Source organism: Eschrichtius robustus, chromosome 5 (genome assembly GCF_028021215.1).
Source record: "Eschrichtius robustus isolate mEscRob2 chromosome 5, mEscRob2.pri, whole genome shotgun sequence".
In the NCBI taxonomy this organism is placed as follows: domain Eukaryota; kingdom Metazoa; phylum Chordata; class Mammalia; order Artiodactyla; family Eschrichtiidae; genus Eschrichtius; species Eschrichtius robustus.
In genome coordinates, this window is record NC_090828.1 from 73,650,683 (window position 1) to 73,667,806 (window position 17,124).

At 40.2% G+C, this 17,124-nt stretch overlaps 1 protein-coding gene and 1 non-coding gene across 2 annotated transcripts in view; both read left to right on the forward strand.

Annotated features, from left to right (window-relative positions):
* CCDC148 (coiled-coil domain containing 148) overlaps positions 1-17,124 on the forward strand; it is a 292,077-nt gene that overhangs the window by 121,904 nt on the left and 153,049 nt on the right. The window contains exons 9-10 of the mRNA XM_068545079.1: positions 2,611-2,749; positions 5,314-5,520. Coding sequence (XP_068401180.1) covers positions 2,611-2,749; positions 5,314-5,520 — 346 coding nt within the window. The remainder of the gene's footprint in view (positions 1-2,610; positions 2,750-5,313; positions 5,521-17,124) is intronic.
* LOC137765554 (U12 minor spliceosomal RNA) lies at positions 6,266-6,414 on the forward strand. The gene has a single exon (XR_011074202.1). It is a non-coding gene; the product is annotated as a U12 minor spliceosomal RNA (small nuclear RNA).

The window sequence follows — 17,124 nt, forward strand, 5'->3', positions numbered from 1 at the left end:
ATGAGAGATCATCAAAACAATTAGCTTAGAAGTACCTCTCCATTTGCCAAAGGATTTAAATAATTTTTGACAATTATGGGTAAGGTTGCTCATAGATTATCTTAGGTCAGTTCTGTAAAAGCAAATCTGAGACAGGGATTGTAAGAACATGTGATTTGTTGGGCAGTGCTCTCAGGAGAAGGATGGTAAGGGAAGCAGGATGGAGGAGGGGAAGATGTCTGTGGCAGAAGATCTCAGTGGAAACAGGTTACAGTTTGCTCCCACAGTGAAACTCTGGAGCATGAATGGCATCACAGAGTTGGTCTCATCTTGAGGCAAGTGGGCTGGCCTTCTGTACCCCCATGTCAGCCAGTCGTTGGTTGGGGTTGGCTCTCAAAGGTGGTGGGAGAATAGCCTCCTGGGTGAGGCACTTCCCATTTGGCCCAGGACAGTTCTTCAGAGGAGGAAGGTACATCTGTGAATTACCAGCATTTTGAAGATAGGAATTCTAGCTCATCAAGGTGATCTAGCCTGGCACCAACAGCATCCTTTATATAGATAAATGACACTTTAAAAGAACAGAGAGCTTATTGGACCTAGATTCTGTCACTTCCTCCTCCCCAGCACATACACCCCTACACGTCTATCCTTGTAATCAAATAAAGATGGAAATTCAAACTGTATTCAAGTCCCTTTGATTACAGAAACAGTTTAAAAGCATTAATGAGGACATGGACTCTGGGTCTATTCCTTTTTCTGATTGCTTGCCGTGTAGAAATGTGGCTAACTCTGCTATTAAAATGCATTTATGTTATCATGAATGAAATGAGTTCCTTGAGAGAGGACCTGGGATACTGTCCCTGAAGACTTGAGGGTGTTTTAAATGCCAAAACCACTCAGGCAAGCCTTTCTCCAGGCTTAATACTCCTATTTGAGATGCTTTATTTGCAGAAGCCTTTGGCTTAACTGATTCAGAGAGAACCCAAACACTCAATGTGTTCAATGAATGAAATCTCAAATTCTTTCTCTGCAATATATTATTATGTCATACAGAAGAAATGTAGAGTTTGCTTCTTCCTCATGGAACACTTCCAACCCACTTTTTCTTCCTATTATAGAGCTGCTAGAGAAGGTTATCTTCTTTGAAAAATAATTCTGTTTCTTTCTTGCTACTTATCAGTATCATGAAATACTTTACAGAAACTGGGTAAGTTGGATGAGGATGGTAGAATTCCCATTAGTATCACTGATTTAAAGAGGTTTTTATTGTTTTAAATTGTCAAATATTTTTCAAGGGCATAGAGGACATACTGTAAAAATTCTTTAAATTGCACAATTAACTTTAAAGTAGAAGGCCAATGATAGAAATAAACAATAGCAAGTCTCCATCTTGGATCAAAGAAATATTTGTTGCTAATAATATTCCCTCTGATTACATCTGTATTTGATTATTCCAACTTACTAAACAGGAATGATGATATGCAAATAAACTCAGAATAATAAAGAAACATTAATTCAGTCTAGAGTTCAAGCTGATATTGTAACCTTTTTACTTTGCATAGGGCTTTGCTAATACTTTCTATGGAGCACAAACCAGGCCAGTACCTAGGGAAGTTCTGAACTAAAAAAGGTATTTTGGAGCATGGTGGATATGCTATTGGGAAGGTGACTTGAAGGGATCCTGTTACAAATGATTTCTTTAGTGATCTGAAATTTAATGCCACTGGTTATCTTTTTACTACCAATATCTAGTCTTACCTCCACAAAGCAAGAAGCTGAGAGGGTAAAATAAAAGATAATTTTAGACTTACTTTTTTTTTTTTTTGACTGCGTTGTGTCTTTGTTGCTGCTAGTGGGCTTTTCTCTAGTTGTGGTGAGGCGGGGGCTACTCTTCCTTGTGGTGCACAGACTTCTCATTGTGGTGGCTTCTCTTGTTGCGGAGCACAGGCTCTAGGTGCACGGCTTCAGTAGTTGTGGCGCACGGGCTCAGTAGTTGTGGCTCACGGGCTCTAGAGCGCAGGCTCAGTAGTGGTGGTGCGTGGGCTTAGTTGCTCCGCAGCATGTGGGATCTTCCTGGACCAGGGCTCGAACCCGTGTCCCCTGCATTGGCAGGCAGACTCTTAACCACTGTGCCACAAGGGAAGTCCCTAGACTTACTTTTAAAGTCAACCTTAATATGTGCCTTCCTCAGGCCTTAGTTTCCTTTGTGTATTGTTTATTTGACTCTCTACATTTGTGTTTTCCTCCAGTCTAGAAACAGGAAATTTGTTGAATTAGCAAAATTCCTTTTTAATCTGTAGAGTTAATAATTTATTATTTCATTCATTGGTCATAATTTTTAAAATATTGTTATAGGCAAGATAGAATAAATATTTTTAAAATATTATGTCTCATTGTTAAACTTCTTCAAATTATGCGTGGAACTCATGACAAGACCAAATAAAGGATTGAAAGAACCCATTGTGTTATAATTTAGAACTTTTTCTATAGGAGACATTTAATTTGGCTAATGTATTTTTTTAAAAGTCTTTATTTAATGTAATCATTATCATTCACTAACAGCTTAAACAGTTTGAGGTCCCTCAAACTCCATGATTGCTTAAAGTGTTGTGACATTTTTATTTCTTCCAGAAACTTCCAATTAAGTGATGAAGACCACTGGTTTTACCAGGCTCTTGTGGATCAGTATCCTGGGGATCTCAGTGGCAGAAGGACTCTGTATCTGGACATGTTACAAAGACATTTTCCTCACAAATCGAGGCATGATTTGGTGAGTGCTGGACCCTATATGCTGGCAAGTTAAATTGTTTTAGTGGTTGATAATTATTGAGCAAAATATATATATACTTTAAATGGTGCTCTAAAATGATTTTTTTTTCTACACTCTAGAAAATAATAGGGTTATAGTTTGAAAGTCTACCATTTTTCAGGTCAGTGTGGTACATAAAAAGGTGGGAGATCCCTCTGGCCACATTCACTCTTCTGTGGCTTACCTGCCACAGAGAGCTTCACCATGGTCCCCTGGGTTGCTCTGCTAGTGTTGACCTCCAGGTGTCTGTACATTCACCTGCCCATCTCAGAGGTTCTGCCATCTCTGAGTCTTGCCTGAAAGTGGGGTGCGTGCTCCTACATTCACACAGCCTACCACACCTCAGTCCTTCTAGTCGTGGGGAAGCCAACACTTGCCTTGGGAGCTGGTGCCTACCTACACCATCCCCACCACAACTCCACTTGATCCCTCTAGACGGGTCTAAACACAAATGCCCCAAATTCATAACTCAGAGTCGTGGCTGAAATTTCCCTGGGAAGTTATGGTTACATTCTTTAGTGGACAAGATCACATAGACAAGGAAACAGAAGTTACCATGTCACCAGTGAATTTCATAGTAACTCACTTTAAAACATATATGTAAACAAACATGCATAGACTCTTACCTTTTTTTTGTTTTAATAAATTTATTTATTTATTTATTTTTGGCTACATTGGGTCTTCATTGCTGCACACAGGCTTTTCTCCAGTTGCGTCGAGCTGGGGCTACTCTTCGTTGTGGCGCACGGGCTTCTCATTGCAGTGGCCTCTCTTGTTGCGGAGCACGGGCTCTAGGCACGCAGGCTTCAATAGTTATGGCACGTGGGCTCACTAGTTGTGGCTCGTGGGCTCCAGAGTGCAGGCTCAGCAGTTGTGGCACACGGGCTCAGCTGCTCCACGGCATGTGGAATCTTCCCGGACCAGGGCTTGAACCCGTGTCGCCTGCATTGGCAGGCAGATTCCCAACCACTGCGCCACCAGGGAATTCCGACTGTTACCTTTTAAATAGGCCATGCTATAAAATATTATCACATACTCTGCGTTTTTGTAATTGTTTTAAATCAAGCAAGTAACAATACTAACATGTGTATAGAATTTATCCTATGTCAGTCATGTGTAAACTCCTGTGATGCACATAACAGTGGGTGAGAGAAGTACTGTAGTTATCCTTACTTTTCAGGTGAAGAAACTGAAGCAAAGGCCACACAACTAGTATGACCAACCTCTCTTATCCTTTCCCACCCACCAACCCCCACCCAATTATTTGTTTTAATTCTGACCTTTATTTTATAGCAAATTCTTGTTGTGTAAAAAACATGTTATATAATAATTCATTCTGGATTTTACAAAACTCTTAATTTACTAAATTAGATCTTTCTTTTTATTCCCTATAGATTCTGTTTGCTTCTGTGACCAGCTGTCATTTTTAACTGTGTAGATTTTTATATTTGCCTACTATTAATATGATAAAGATTTTTGCATTTACTTCTTACATCGGGATAATTAGTATGCATTTCTGCATGGTGTATACTTCCTTTCTTAATGTTTGCCAAGTTTTAAGCATATTCTTGGCTTAGGGGAATAAAGCTAAGAAGTTTACCAAACAGATTTTAGGAGCTGATATTTGGTTTAAGTGAAGCCATAGCCCGTTTCATTATGTACTTAATTAACCATACCTAAATTATTTTTTTTAGGTAGGACCAACCTTATCCTGCTCGCTAGCTTCTTTTCTCACATCACTTAGGGGTTAAGTAATGTATCAAATTCAGAGATGTGGTCTATACTGGCAAAATAAAGAATTGTTTAGATCACTGACTCTCAATTGCAGGAGACACACCTTTATATAAGGAGTATTTCAGAATCACCTACAGAGATTTTTCGAACTACTCAGGCTATCTCCCGTCCTGTTCTTTCCCTCAAGACTCAAATCTCCCAGGGTTGGGATTCACTGGCAGCAGGAACTATTGGTACCTATGTAAGAATATCATGTCCCTCAGGAGCGTGGGATGGGAAGGGCTACTGTCATTGCTATAAATACTTCCAGTTTAGATGTCCGAACATCTGATTGTTTCAGTAATCAAGGGCAAACTGAGTTTTCAGGATTATTGTGGCAATTTTTAATGTTTATTAGCATATGTCTAACTGAAGCACCTGGAGTCATTGTTAATACGGCAAAGCTGATTTAAAGATGGAGTATTTTTGAAATTATATGTAGGGGAAATCATATTTTCTGCTCATAGATTCATTGCTATATAGGGGTAGAAGTTGTTTTAGGGCTGTCTGGCCTGACTCCATCCTGTATAAAACTTAAAAACATTTAATGACTGGTCCTCAGTCACCAGTTAGCCATGGGCTCAGAACTCTGGGACTGGTACTTGGTCCTGGTTGTTGTATTTACTATTAAGATGTTTGTCCCTCATTTTTCAAAATCATTGGTTATAATTCATTTTATTCACTTTTGTAACAATGACATAAAGCGTAGGCTCAGTTTCATAATAAGCGTTTACTACCTGTTATCTTTTCAGGTCGAACATGAAAAATATTGTGACCAATATCGCTTTGCTAAGGAGCAGCAAAGGATCCTGATATCAAGTTGGAGTAAGAATAGGAGAGACTTTATACAGAAGGCTGTGCTGACAGTGGCCGAGGCCTGTGCAACTCATGAAATGGAAAACATGTTGGTTAAGGACAGGAAAAAGCAACAGGAGGTGTGTGCTGATCTGCAAGCCAAGGTGAGACGCTTTGCAGAAGGTGCTTCAGTATTTGCCTGGGTATTCGCTTAAGAATTCACTTTTCCCTTTTGTTCAATTCCAACCTAAATTCCCGTTTCTCTAAAAAGCCTATTTTGAATACAATTGTTAGTTCGAACCATACGAAATTGAAATTCTTTTACATCAAAAATTGTGAACAATCAACAATTTCATATGGTTCAACCGGAAGTTACTATAACAGGAGGTGAGTATTGAAGTTTTGTTTGAGGATGTCCAATACCAACCACAAATGCTGTACGTCAGAGTGAGGTGCTGGATGAAAATGCAGAATGTAATTATAAAGTAAATGTCTGACGCTGCTTCAGACTCATGGACCTCTCATTCACATTAAAGATGTTTTTTAAAAAAAGGGTCAAGTTATGAAGAGGAGGGAGGATTTGCGAAGAGATACATTGAGGAGAGCTTGATGGGCTGTGTGTGAGCACTCAGCAGAGTGAGAGGGGGAGCAGACAGGGTTTTCCTCCTGCTCAGACCCAGCAAGGGGCCTCCAGCATGGCTTGGAGAGTTGAGTGGGTAACCCCTGTAGTTGGAGGCTTGAGCACTGGTGTCTGACGCTCGCAGGGAAATATAGAGGAATTACGTTAGCGGCAGAACTGAAAACAAGAGTGGCTGCTGTGTCTGGTCACGGGTGCATGAGTCCTGGAGGCCCCATGTAGATATGGCCTCTCTAGGAGCGTTGGAAGGGCCACCAAACATGAATTGTATCCTGCCTTAAACTTATGAGTAAGGAAAATAATGATTCGGGGTGGTGCCAAATCCTTACTGCTAATGTGAGGTGAATTTTTGAGTGGGTAAAGGTTGCCCCTAAGGTGACCTGCTTACTTTGCAGGATGCCTGGGAGTTGTGATTTGGCAATCCCCCTTATACTTAAAGAGTAGAATGGTCTGAACCATACAAACTGGAGAAGCTGAGACAGGACCCGGGAGCTAACTAATTCCCCGAGCAGGGGACTGGTCGGACCTCACAAAATTGCCAACAATATTATTACCCATGAAACTGTTGAACCTGGAGTTGGTAACTTTAGCCAGCTCTCTGAAACTTAGTAGTTCTGTAACTGCAGTATAATGCCAACGGCTTGTTTGTGGTTGAGAAATAAAGATACATGCGGCACACGCACACACACAGTTGTATTGAGGTACAGCATACATACAGTGCCCAAATCTTAATTTACTGATAAATGACATGGTAGGATGATGATGGTGCAACAAGAAATTATATTCTCTTGATAGAAAAAATAAGCTGGTAGATGTTATATTATAGCAGTTAATGGCATATAGAAACAAATGTCTCTATTTTAAAACATTAGAGGAAAAATGCCTGCTCTGCATTCTTTTTTTTTTTTTTAATATTTATTTATTTGGTTGTGCCAGGCCTTAGTTGCGGCAGGCGGGCTCCTTAGTTGCGGCATGCGTGTGGGATCTAGTTCCCTGACCAGGGATTGAACCCGGGCCCCCTGCATTGGGAGCGCAGAGTCTTAACCACGGCACCACCAGGAAAGTGCCTGCATTTTTTTTGTTTGTTTGTTTGTTTTTTAAACATCTTTATTGGAGTATAATTGCTTTACAATGGTGTGTTAGTTTCTGCTTTATAACAAAGTGAATCAGTTATACATATACATATGTTCCCATATCTCTTCCCTCTTGCATCTCCCTCCCTCCCACCCTCCCTATACCACCCCTCTAGGTGGTCACAAAGCACCAAGCTGATCTCCCTGTGCTATGCGGCTGCTTCCCACTAGCTATCTATTTTACATTTGGTAGTGTATATATGTCCATGACACTCTCTCACCCTGTCACATCTCACCCCTCCCCCTCCCCATATCCTCAAGTCCATTCTCTAGTAGGTCTGTGTCTTTATTCCCGTCTTGCCACTAGGTTCTTCATGACTTTTTTTTTTTTTCCTTAGATTCCATATATATGTGTTAGCATACTGTATTTGTTTTTCTCTTTCTGACTTACTTCACTCTGTATGACAGACTCTAACTCCATCCACCTCATTACAAATACCTCCATTTCATTTCTTTTTATGGCTGAGTAATATTTCATTGTATATATGTGCCACTGGATTGGAAGAATCAACATTGTGAAAATGACTATACTACCCAAAGCAATCTACAGATTCAATGCAATCCCTATCAAACTACCACTGGCATTTTTCACAGAACTAGAACAAAAAATTTCACAATTTGTATGGAGACACAAAAGACCCCGAATAGCCAAAGCAATCTTGAGAACGAAAAATGGAGCTGGAGGAATCAGGCTCCCTGATTACAAAGCCTGCATTTTTTTAAACAAAAATATATTTCTTTTGACATTGCATAAGCTTAGGACCTAAAAGTAATAGAAGCTGCATCAAGCCCTATCTACCATGGGCTACAGAGCTAATGTGTGTTTCTTCTCCATCTGTGACTGATTAGGAACACTCAGTGACTCTAAAAAAAAAAAGGGGGGGTGGTCAGGGGCCACGACAAGTCCTTATATACTCCTAGTCTGTTTATACTCATTTTGCACACATTATCATTAGTCCTTAAACTATGCTGTAGGTGATATTTTCTTTTCATTGTATTACCTTGAGGTAAACATACATGCAGTAGAGCACACAGAACCTAAGTGTGCTATTGAATAAAGTTTTACAAATATATGCTGCCCATAGAAATACCATCAGGGTCAAGGTATAGAAACGCTCAGAAGGCTCTCTCATGCCTTTTCTCGGTATATACTGGCCCCATCCATGACCACTATTCTGAATTCATCACCATAGGTTAGTTTTACTTATTGGTGAATTTCATATGAATCGAATCATACAGTATATACTCTTTTATACTTCTTTTACTCATCATATCTGTGAGTTTCGTCCTTGTTGCATGTTGCAATTATTTGTTCTTCTTTATAGCTCGGTAGTACTTCCTACATATATATATATATATATATATATATACATGTACCACAATTTATTTGTATGTTCTCCTATTGATGGGAATTTGAGTTGCTTTCAGGTTTTTGCTGTTATAATAATGGTGCTATGAACATTCTTGAACGTGTCTTATGGTGGACATAGGCCCTTATATCTCTTGGATAAGTACCTAGGAGTGGAATCGCTGCATCATAAGGCTCATGTGTGTTTCACTTTAGTAAATACTGCCAAATAGTTTTCCAAAGTGGTTATATAAATTTGCAGCCACTTTCAGTTGCTCCACATCCTCACCAACATTGATGTTGCCAGTCTTTCATTTCAGCTAATCTGATGAATGTGTAGTGGCACCTCATAATTTTCATTTGCATTTAGAATAAAGATATTGAGCAGCTTTTCTTATGCATATTGGCCATTTGAATATTCTCTTTTGTGAAATGACCACTTAGGTCCTTTGCCCATTTTTCTATTCCATCGTCTGCCTTTTTTTCTTACTCATTTGTATGTTCTTTATATATTCTGTATGCAGGTTCTATTTTTTTCTCCCTATCTGTAACTTGTCTCTTCACACTCTTAACATTGTTTTTTGATGAACAAACCTTCTTAATTTTAATGAAATTCTGTTTTTTTAAATTTTAAATGTCTTTGGGGTATAAGTTATATACTGTACAAATCACCCTGTTTAGTGTACAGTTCTGAGTTTTGACAAATGCCTGACACGTAACCTCCCCGGCAGTCAGGATGTAGAACTGTTCCATCACTGTCAGCCATCCTTCATGCCTCTTTATAGTCAGCACCTCACCCACCTTCAGCCTTTGGCAACTACTGATCTGTGTCCCTATAGTTTGCCTATTCTAGAATGTCATATAAATGTAACCATTATAGTATGCGCTCTTTTGAGTCTGGCTTTTTTCGCTTAGCATAATGCCTTTGAAATCCAGCCGCTTTATTGTGTATGTCAATAGTTTGGTCGTTTTTATTGCTGTGTAGTATTCCATGATATGGGTTTATCACAGTTTATCCATTCACCAGTTGTCTTCAGTTTTTGGCAATTAGTGGTACTTTGCTTATGGTGGGAGTAGGCTTCAGGCTTTCCCTGTGAACCTGAGCCCAAGAGAGAGACTTGCTCCTCTTGCACCTTCCGCTGCAGTAGGTTCTTACTAGCCACTTGCTAGCCTGGCTGGGGAAGAGGCATTCTGCTTTCTTGGTTCAGCCTCAGTCTCAGGCAGGACCTATGTCCCCGGGTCTTGGGGCCAGGACCTACTCAGTAGCTGTGCCCTCCTCCCCAGGGCAGAAGAACTCCAAACTCACCTCGGGTCTTTCTTGTTCCTGTGAGGGAGAGAGCTTGCTGCTTCTTCCCCAGGAGAGGAGGATTTCTTTGTTCCCTTTCCCCAGCTGTAAAGGGTCTACGCTTGTGCCCTGGTGGGTTTGCTGCTCTGCATCCCTCCCCACCCACAGCGCCTTTTGTCCAGTAGGGTTTTGTTCCTCTCTCGCTGATTTGCACACCCATAAGGGACTTCCTCTGCTTGCCTACCCTGACCTCCATCTTTCTTAGGAGCATTCTGTGAGGTTTGTAGAGAAAAGCCTGTGAAGGGGTGTAAATTCCCCTTACGTCTGTAGCTTCCGTGGGTTCTATACAGAAGCTAACACTCTGCCACAGCAGCAAATTGTTAAAGTGTAACTATGGGATCATCACAGAGTTTTACGTGCAATCTTCTTATCCCTTCTAGAATGGCCTTGTCTTTCCCAGGGGCTCTGCCTCAAGTAAGCCAGTTCTCACATTGCCTCTCTTCCTGAAGACATCTACCTTTCTTTAAATCTCAGGCTAGTTTATTGCCCCATGACCTCTTCTCCGATGGGTTCAAGAAAAGTTTTGATGTTGTAGGCTATTCAGCTTTTCCTTGTGGTTAAAGTCGGAGCAACATTTTCCTGCTTTCTGGAAGGTCCTAATGAAATACTATTTATCAGTCTTTTATGTGCTCTATTTAAGAAATCATTGGCTAGTGGCGTGGGGTCATTTTCAAAGGTCTGAGATTTTTCTGCCCAACAAAGCTCCTGCCAGAGGTTTGGGATCCACCCAAAACAGTGAGGTGGAATAGCAATAAATGGGAACCTGAAGGTGGAAGAGAATTAGCTAAAGGAAAATGTGTATGGGGAATTTTCCAGGAACAGTCCAGACAAGAAAACTGATAGGAGGGCAAGAGTCAGCATTAAGCACCTGCCGGGTTTACTGGGGATAGCGTCAGTCACCACAGTCCAATGAGAACTCTGCTTCTCCCCTTTACCTCTCCTCCCCTTTTCCCTTCCACTCCTGGACTCTGATGGTCTAAGCATGTAGGGAATGAAAGGAAATGTTACCTTCTGAATAAAGAGGGAAGAGTTGCTTAATCTCTTAGAACTAGACAATTTAGTTTTGAATCAAGACTGTATTTTGTGACTTAAAGTGACTGTGGGACCCTCTGTAACCCAAGAGTGAGCCATGGGTTCTGCTTAGTTTTCATCTAGTGACAGGAGAAACATCTGAATGGGGGACAGAAATAAGGCAGTGTTTTGATTATTTCCCATACATCATGCTGCTCAATGTATCAGGCGTATTCTGTGGAGAGCCCCCAACATCTCAGGCATTCGAATAGATGCTTTATAGGCATTTTCTGATATTACCCTCAATGACAAATCCAAGTTATGATGTGCAAGGGGTGCTGTAGAGCACTCACCCATGAAATCAGGGGCTGGGGTCAGTGGAGGCAACATAATATGGAGTCTCCTCAGAGACACATGGTCACAATATGGTGAACAACTATCTCTGAACTTTTGGAGTTGCAGCCTCCAAAGAGTAAATGTGGGCAGAGAGTGGAGAAATTGGAACATAAAGTGAATTGTGGTAAAATGGATTCTATTTTCCATAGAGACAGTGTTATCGTTGGAGTTTGTGTTCCTAATCAAGGACTGAGGCTCAGTAAATTATAGCCCGGACCAAAAATATATCATAAAAGAAAAGGGGTAACTCTATCAATTTGGTAGTAATTAAAAATATTAAATTATGCTTTTTTTTTTTTTAACCTGGAAAGAAACTTGGAGATTTATCCCTAGTCTTCATTTTACAAGTCTGAAAGGTGAAGTCCTGAAAGATAAAGTGACCCGCCTTAAGGTTCACGCCAGCTCATTTGATTTGAAATTCCGTATTATCACTGCCCTACACAGCTTTGCATACAAGAATCTTACAAAATAATAGAAGACATTTATTATACTGTGGGCCCCAATGTGCTATAAAATAGACTCACAGAATGTGAAAAATATTACTTCATTGTATCATAAATTTGACCTTTCTAAAATGAACATGCTAGCTATAATAAACGTTAGTTAAACATTTAACCATAATTTTGTTCTTAGTCTTGGAATTTAAAAGGGCTTGTGGGGGATGATTTAGACGATTTGTGTCTTTAAGAAAAGAGTTAAAGGAATTTTGAAATAATGAGTTCTCTGTCTCTGTTTTATTTTGGTTTTCCATCAGTAACTGCTGCTGAAGCAAGTAGAGGCTTTTAGGCCTCTCACAAGAGGGCTGAGATGAAAGTGGGAAAGTAGAGCTCTTATTCTCCTGCTCCCACAAAACCTGCTCTAAACCCTAAATTTTCCTAGACTACCAGCCCCAGACCGTCCTGGCACTAGCCTAGACCACTCTGTTAGCTGTGCACTTGATTCCTTAACATCCTCATCTGTCTACGGAATGGCTGGGGAGCCTCATTGCCAGATCTGTCTCACAGTTGACTTTCTCTGTGTCCATACTGGGTGGCCAAGTACTACTAAGGAAAAGTCATCTTATCCGGACTCTCAATGAAATGTCCACATGGGAATCCTTAGTCTTGTCCTTTGTTCACCAGTTCTTCCTATTCCCCTTATCACTGTTTCAAAGGATCACTGGTCCTTACAAGACTCTTACCTAACACCATACACCCTCCCCACCACACTCCCAGGAGACAACCCACTTCCTACTTTATCAATAAAATGAAGTCATGGAGGTATGAAATCAACCCTTAATTCCTGCCTCGCCCGCCCTGTGTCTGTCTCCTGCTAGTCCCCTGCTTTCCTCCCGATGCAGAATGTGATGTCTTCTACACAATCACATCCAGTCCTTCCCTCTGATGTTTGGGACTCTGACCCATCTAACCAGTTTAGAAATTGGGTTCTACTGATTATCCCCTTTCCTTATTTTTTCTTTATTTTTACTCTGTGGGGTATTCCTCTCAGTCATCCTCTAGGTCCTGGGCAGTCCCTATTCTCTACGCTTTCATTTGAAATCAACCTTTTGAAAGAATAATCTAGATTATATTTTGCTCCAGGGCTTGTGATCTCTCCACTCCACCAAAATCCTCTCCTCTCTCCAAAGTGACCAGTGACCTCCATATTACCTAATCCAGTCAATGCTCTTCCTTCCTGATCCTAGTGGACCTCTCACACTGAAAAATCTATGTCCCCTATACAACTGCAAGCAGGAACCCCATCTTATTCATCTTGGTATAACATACACCCCCTCCAACTCCTCTACCCCTCCAACACCTCCCCCGCATCAGATTTTTCAGTGATTGGAACACACTTGGTGCTGAGTAACTTTTGTTGAAGTATGTAATAAGGCTTAGGCCTTTCTTTCTCTTCTTCTTAATAACCCCTTGAGATAGTACTATTTTCACTACCTTCTTTCTACCTTATTTATGAAGGAATCTTGCTGTAGAAACAAGTATATGGATATGCAAAGTCATTAAGAAATGAAGTACAAGTCTTAATTGTCAACACTGAATATGCTGCAGAGTCACATGTGGCTTTAAAAAGAAAACCTGATAATCTATAAAACTGAGGTATATTTTGGGCATGAATCATGTTACCAGGCACTTAGTTTTCTTCTCGACCTCATCTTGTTTTTGTACCCTTTTCCCCCATCTCTAGCTAATGAATGACCTAACCAAGAAGCCATAGTAGTTAGGGAAGTCAGATAATGATGGGGTAGAAGATACCTTTTTGAATAAATAGCATTTGAACACCCTTTCCACACTTTGATGATTTCTCATGGCATCAACTCCTTCCATAATCTCCCTTCTCCACAGATTTCAGCCTCCTTTGCTGCTGGAGAACAGACCTAGACTTAGGTTTTACAAATCGGATGGTGTATGGTACTTTAATTTAAAATATAGTTTTTGAGTTCCAATTCCAGTGATAATGAATAACCGATACCACCATAAACAACTATAAAACATGAACGAAATATTATTTTAAAAAATGTTTGCAGGCATTGGACAGCCAGTGCCTGGATAAGATCCTTGAAATAAAACTTTGAAGGTGAGCCCTATATTTGCTCTGGATTTCTTCCTGACATCCTGTGTTTTTTCTCTTTTCTTTTTTTTGCCCATGCTACACGGCTTTCAGGATCTTAGTTCCCCAATCAGGGATTGAACCTGGGCCCTCGGCAGTGAAAGCGTGGAGTCCTAACCACTGGAATGCCAGGAAATTCCCCTGACGTCATGTTTTAATATAAGGTGGAGAGAGAAATAACCCAAGCAGAAAATTACAATCTTGATAGGTGAAGGAAGCAGATATTGGAGTTTGGGCTACAAAGGCACCTGAGATTTGGAGGATAGGGTACCAGAGATGAAGGTACAGAAGATAAAGAGCCTCCAAAATGCCTACAAAAATATCTCATGGGTCCTTTGCCAAATTATAAGCTCTGAATGCAGAGAATGAGATGCCAAAAGGCCAAGAGAGAAAAACTACCGGAAGGCTGAGAACTGAATAGAAATTTCAGAGGTCACACAGTTTTGGGGAGGTGTAGATATTTGAGTCCTAGCCCAGCTCATGTGGAGAAATCCTGGTGAACACTCTAGATGTTCAGCTGAAACTCCAGGAAGGTCATGCCTTAAGGGTATGGGCTACACTCGAGGATTACGGACAAAACTGAAACAGACCTACCATAAAAAAAGTAAAAATAAATCATCAACGCAATCCAGGAGATTTTGTGGCAATTTAACTACCTTCCAGACTAAAGACTCAACACTGTTTAGAGAAAAATAATATAACGTAGAGCCTCTAGGATATATCCTTCACAATGTTCAGCCCCAGATAAAAATGACCAAACATTCAAAGAGACAGGAAAAAGTGACTGATTATAAAGGAATAAAACAGTCTCAGAAATGAACTAGGTATTGCAGTTGAAAGGTAAGAACTACAAAATAATTATGACTAATGTGTTAAAGAAAATGGAAGAAAAGATGAAAAAATGGATGAAAATATGGAGTATTTCAGTAGAGAATTAGAATATATAAAAATGAATCAAATGGACATTCTAGAAATGTAAAATATACCTGAATTTAAGAGCTCATTGGATGAGCCTTAAGAGCAGACTAGACATTATGAGAAGGCAGAATTAATGAACTTGTAGATCAATAGAAGATCTTCAAAATGAAGTACATAAAGAGAAAAATAATAAAATGAAAAGCAGAATAGAGAACATAAGAGAGATATGGAACATAGTAAAAAGGTTTAATATACAGATAATTGAAGTCCCAGAAAGCAGAGAGAGAGAATGAGATAGAGACAGTATTGAAGAAATAACATACAAGTCTTACCAAATTTGATGAATGACATTAATCTATATTTTCAAGAAACTCAGCAAACTCCTAAGATGGATAAATACAAAGAAAAGTATTCCGAAGTACATAATAATGAAACTACTGAAATGAAAGGTAAAGAGAAACACAGTTATATGAAGAGACAGATATGGCATGGAGAGCCATCTTGCTGGTGTGATCCCAAGCAAATACAGCATGTTCTGGGGTCAGTGGTGATGGCAGCAACTTCCTGATTGTGCCAGAGCCAGTATGACCTTTGCCAGACCAGCTCTGTGATGTGTGGTTCTAGATGTTATTCCTGGAAGCTTAGTCTAGAGCTTGCTTCTCAGACCCTTCCAAAGACTGTGAACTTTCTAAAGCCTTTAATTCTTTCCTTCTTAAACTAACTAGGCTGGATTCTCTTTTGCACAACTAATAAATTGACACAGATGATGTCTGGGTCTTGCTGTGCTATTCTAACTTGCCTGTGTGCTGACTGCAGGTTAAGATGAGCTGGAGTTGGAACCAATAATGGCCCATCACTTACCTGGTCAAGCTGGAATTGATGCTCTAGGCACACGGGACCCTATATAGGATCACCTCAAAGGGAGAGGTAACCACAAAAAACTTACCCATCAGTCACATGGCCTGAAGGACTAGATGCAGGGGAAAGGTTGCTTTTACCACATTATAACAATCTTTCAATGTCCGTAGTGTTATTTACTTCTATTTATATTTCTAGCATCATCTCAGGGGTGTTTGAGATGAGAGGTAATGCAAGTTTCTTCTTGGGAATTAATGATCCTCACATTATATGCTTCCTGGATCAAAAAAGAAAAAAAATGCAATTAGAAAAACTTGGATATTTAGTTTACCACAGGAACTGGCAAGGATTCAGTGGTTTCTGCCAATTTAGAGCATTTGTTCATGAATATCTTGGTGTGGTTAACTGTGCCATGCACCATCCGCACAATCAGTGTTATCGATGAATCTCATGCAGTGCTGGATGGGCCCAGGGGCCCTGTAGTCTCTGCAGTTGGAGACATTCACAGAGAAGTTCTCTGTGGTTAACCTTAGATATAGTATCAGCGGAATCAAGAGAGCTTTGAGGAATCATATGCATTGATACTAGAGTGATTTTTGCTCACAGAGGCAGATGGCATTTTCTCTATACAGCTATATTATGCTATCTGTGGCTCTTGGCAGGTAGCTAATTGAAATTGCACAGGGCTTAGGGACTTGAATCTATTTGTTCCAAGTAATATATTCAAAGTAGCCCTACTCTTAAAATGTCTTAGTTTTAAAAAACATATTTGTCAGCATTGGGGTCTATTTATAAAGTCTAAAAGAGACTGTACTTTTTAATGTTCTTTGCAACAAGAGCCTTATATTTCAGTGGCAAGTCATAACAATTCACAAGATGTCTTGCAAATGAGGATACTTCATGTGACATATATTGTATGGGATATTTGTATTTTATAGTGACTTTGTTCAGTATAACTTCAGGAAATCATAATTTCAAGGACTGGGTAGTTTAAGAGAGGAATCCACAACTTGGAGTTGGAAAGCCAGTAATTTAAAAAATTGTTATTAAAAATGAATACATATCTACTAAAAAAAATGTGTGCCTCAATTAACAGAATAGAGAATCCAGAAATAGGCCCACACATCCATGGTCAATTGATTTTTTTTTTTTCTTTTTCTATGAAGGGACATTTGGCACCTTTTTCTAACTATCTATCTATCTATCTATCTATCTATCTATCTATTTATTTATTTATGGCTGTGTTGGGTCTTCGTTTCTGTGCGAGGGCTTTCTCTAGTTGTGGCAAGCGGGGGCCACTCTTCATCGCGGTGCGCAGGCCTCTCACTATCGCGGCCTCTCTTGTTGCAGAGCACAGGCTCCAGACGCGCAGGCTCAGTAATTGTGGCTCACGGGCCCAGCTGCTCCACGGCATGTGGGATCTTCCCAGACCAGGGCTCGAACCCGTGTCCCCTGTATTGGCAGGCAGATTCTCAACCACTGTGCCACCAGGGAAGCCCTGGTCAATTGATTTAAAAC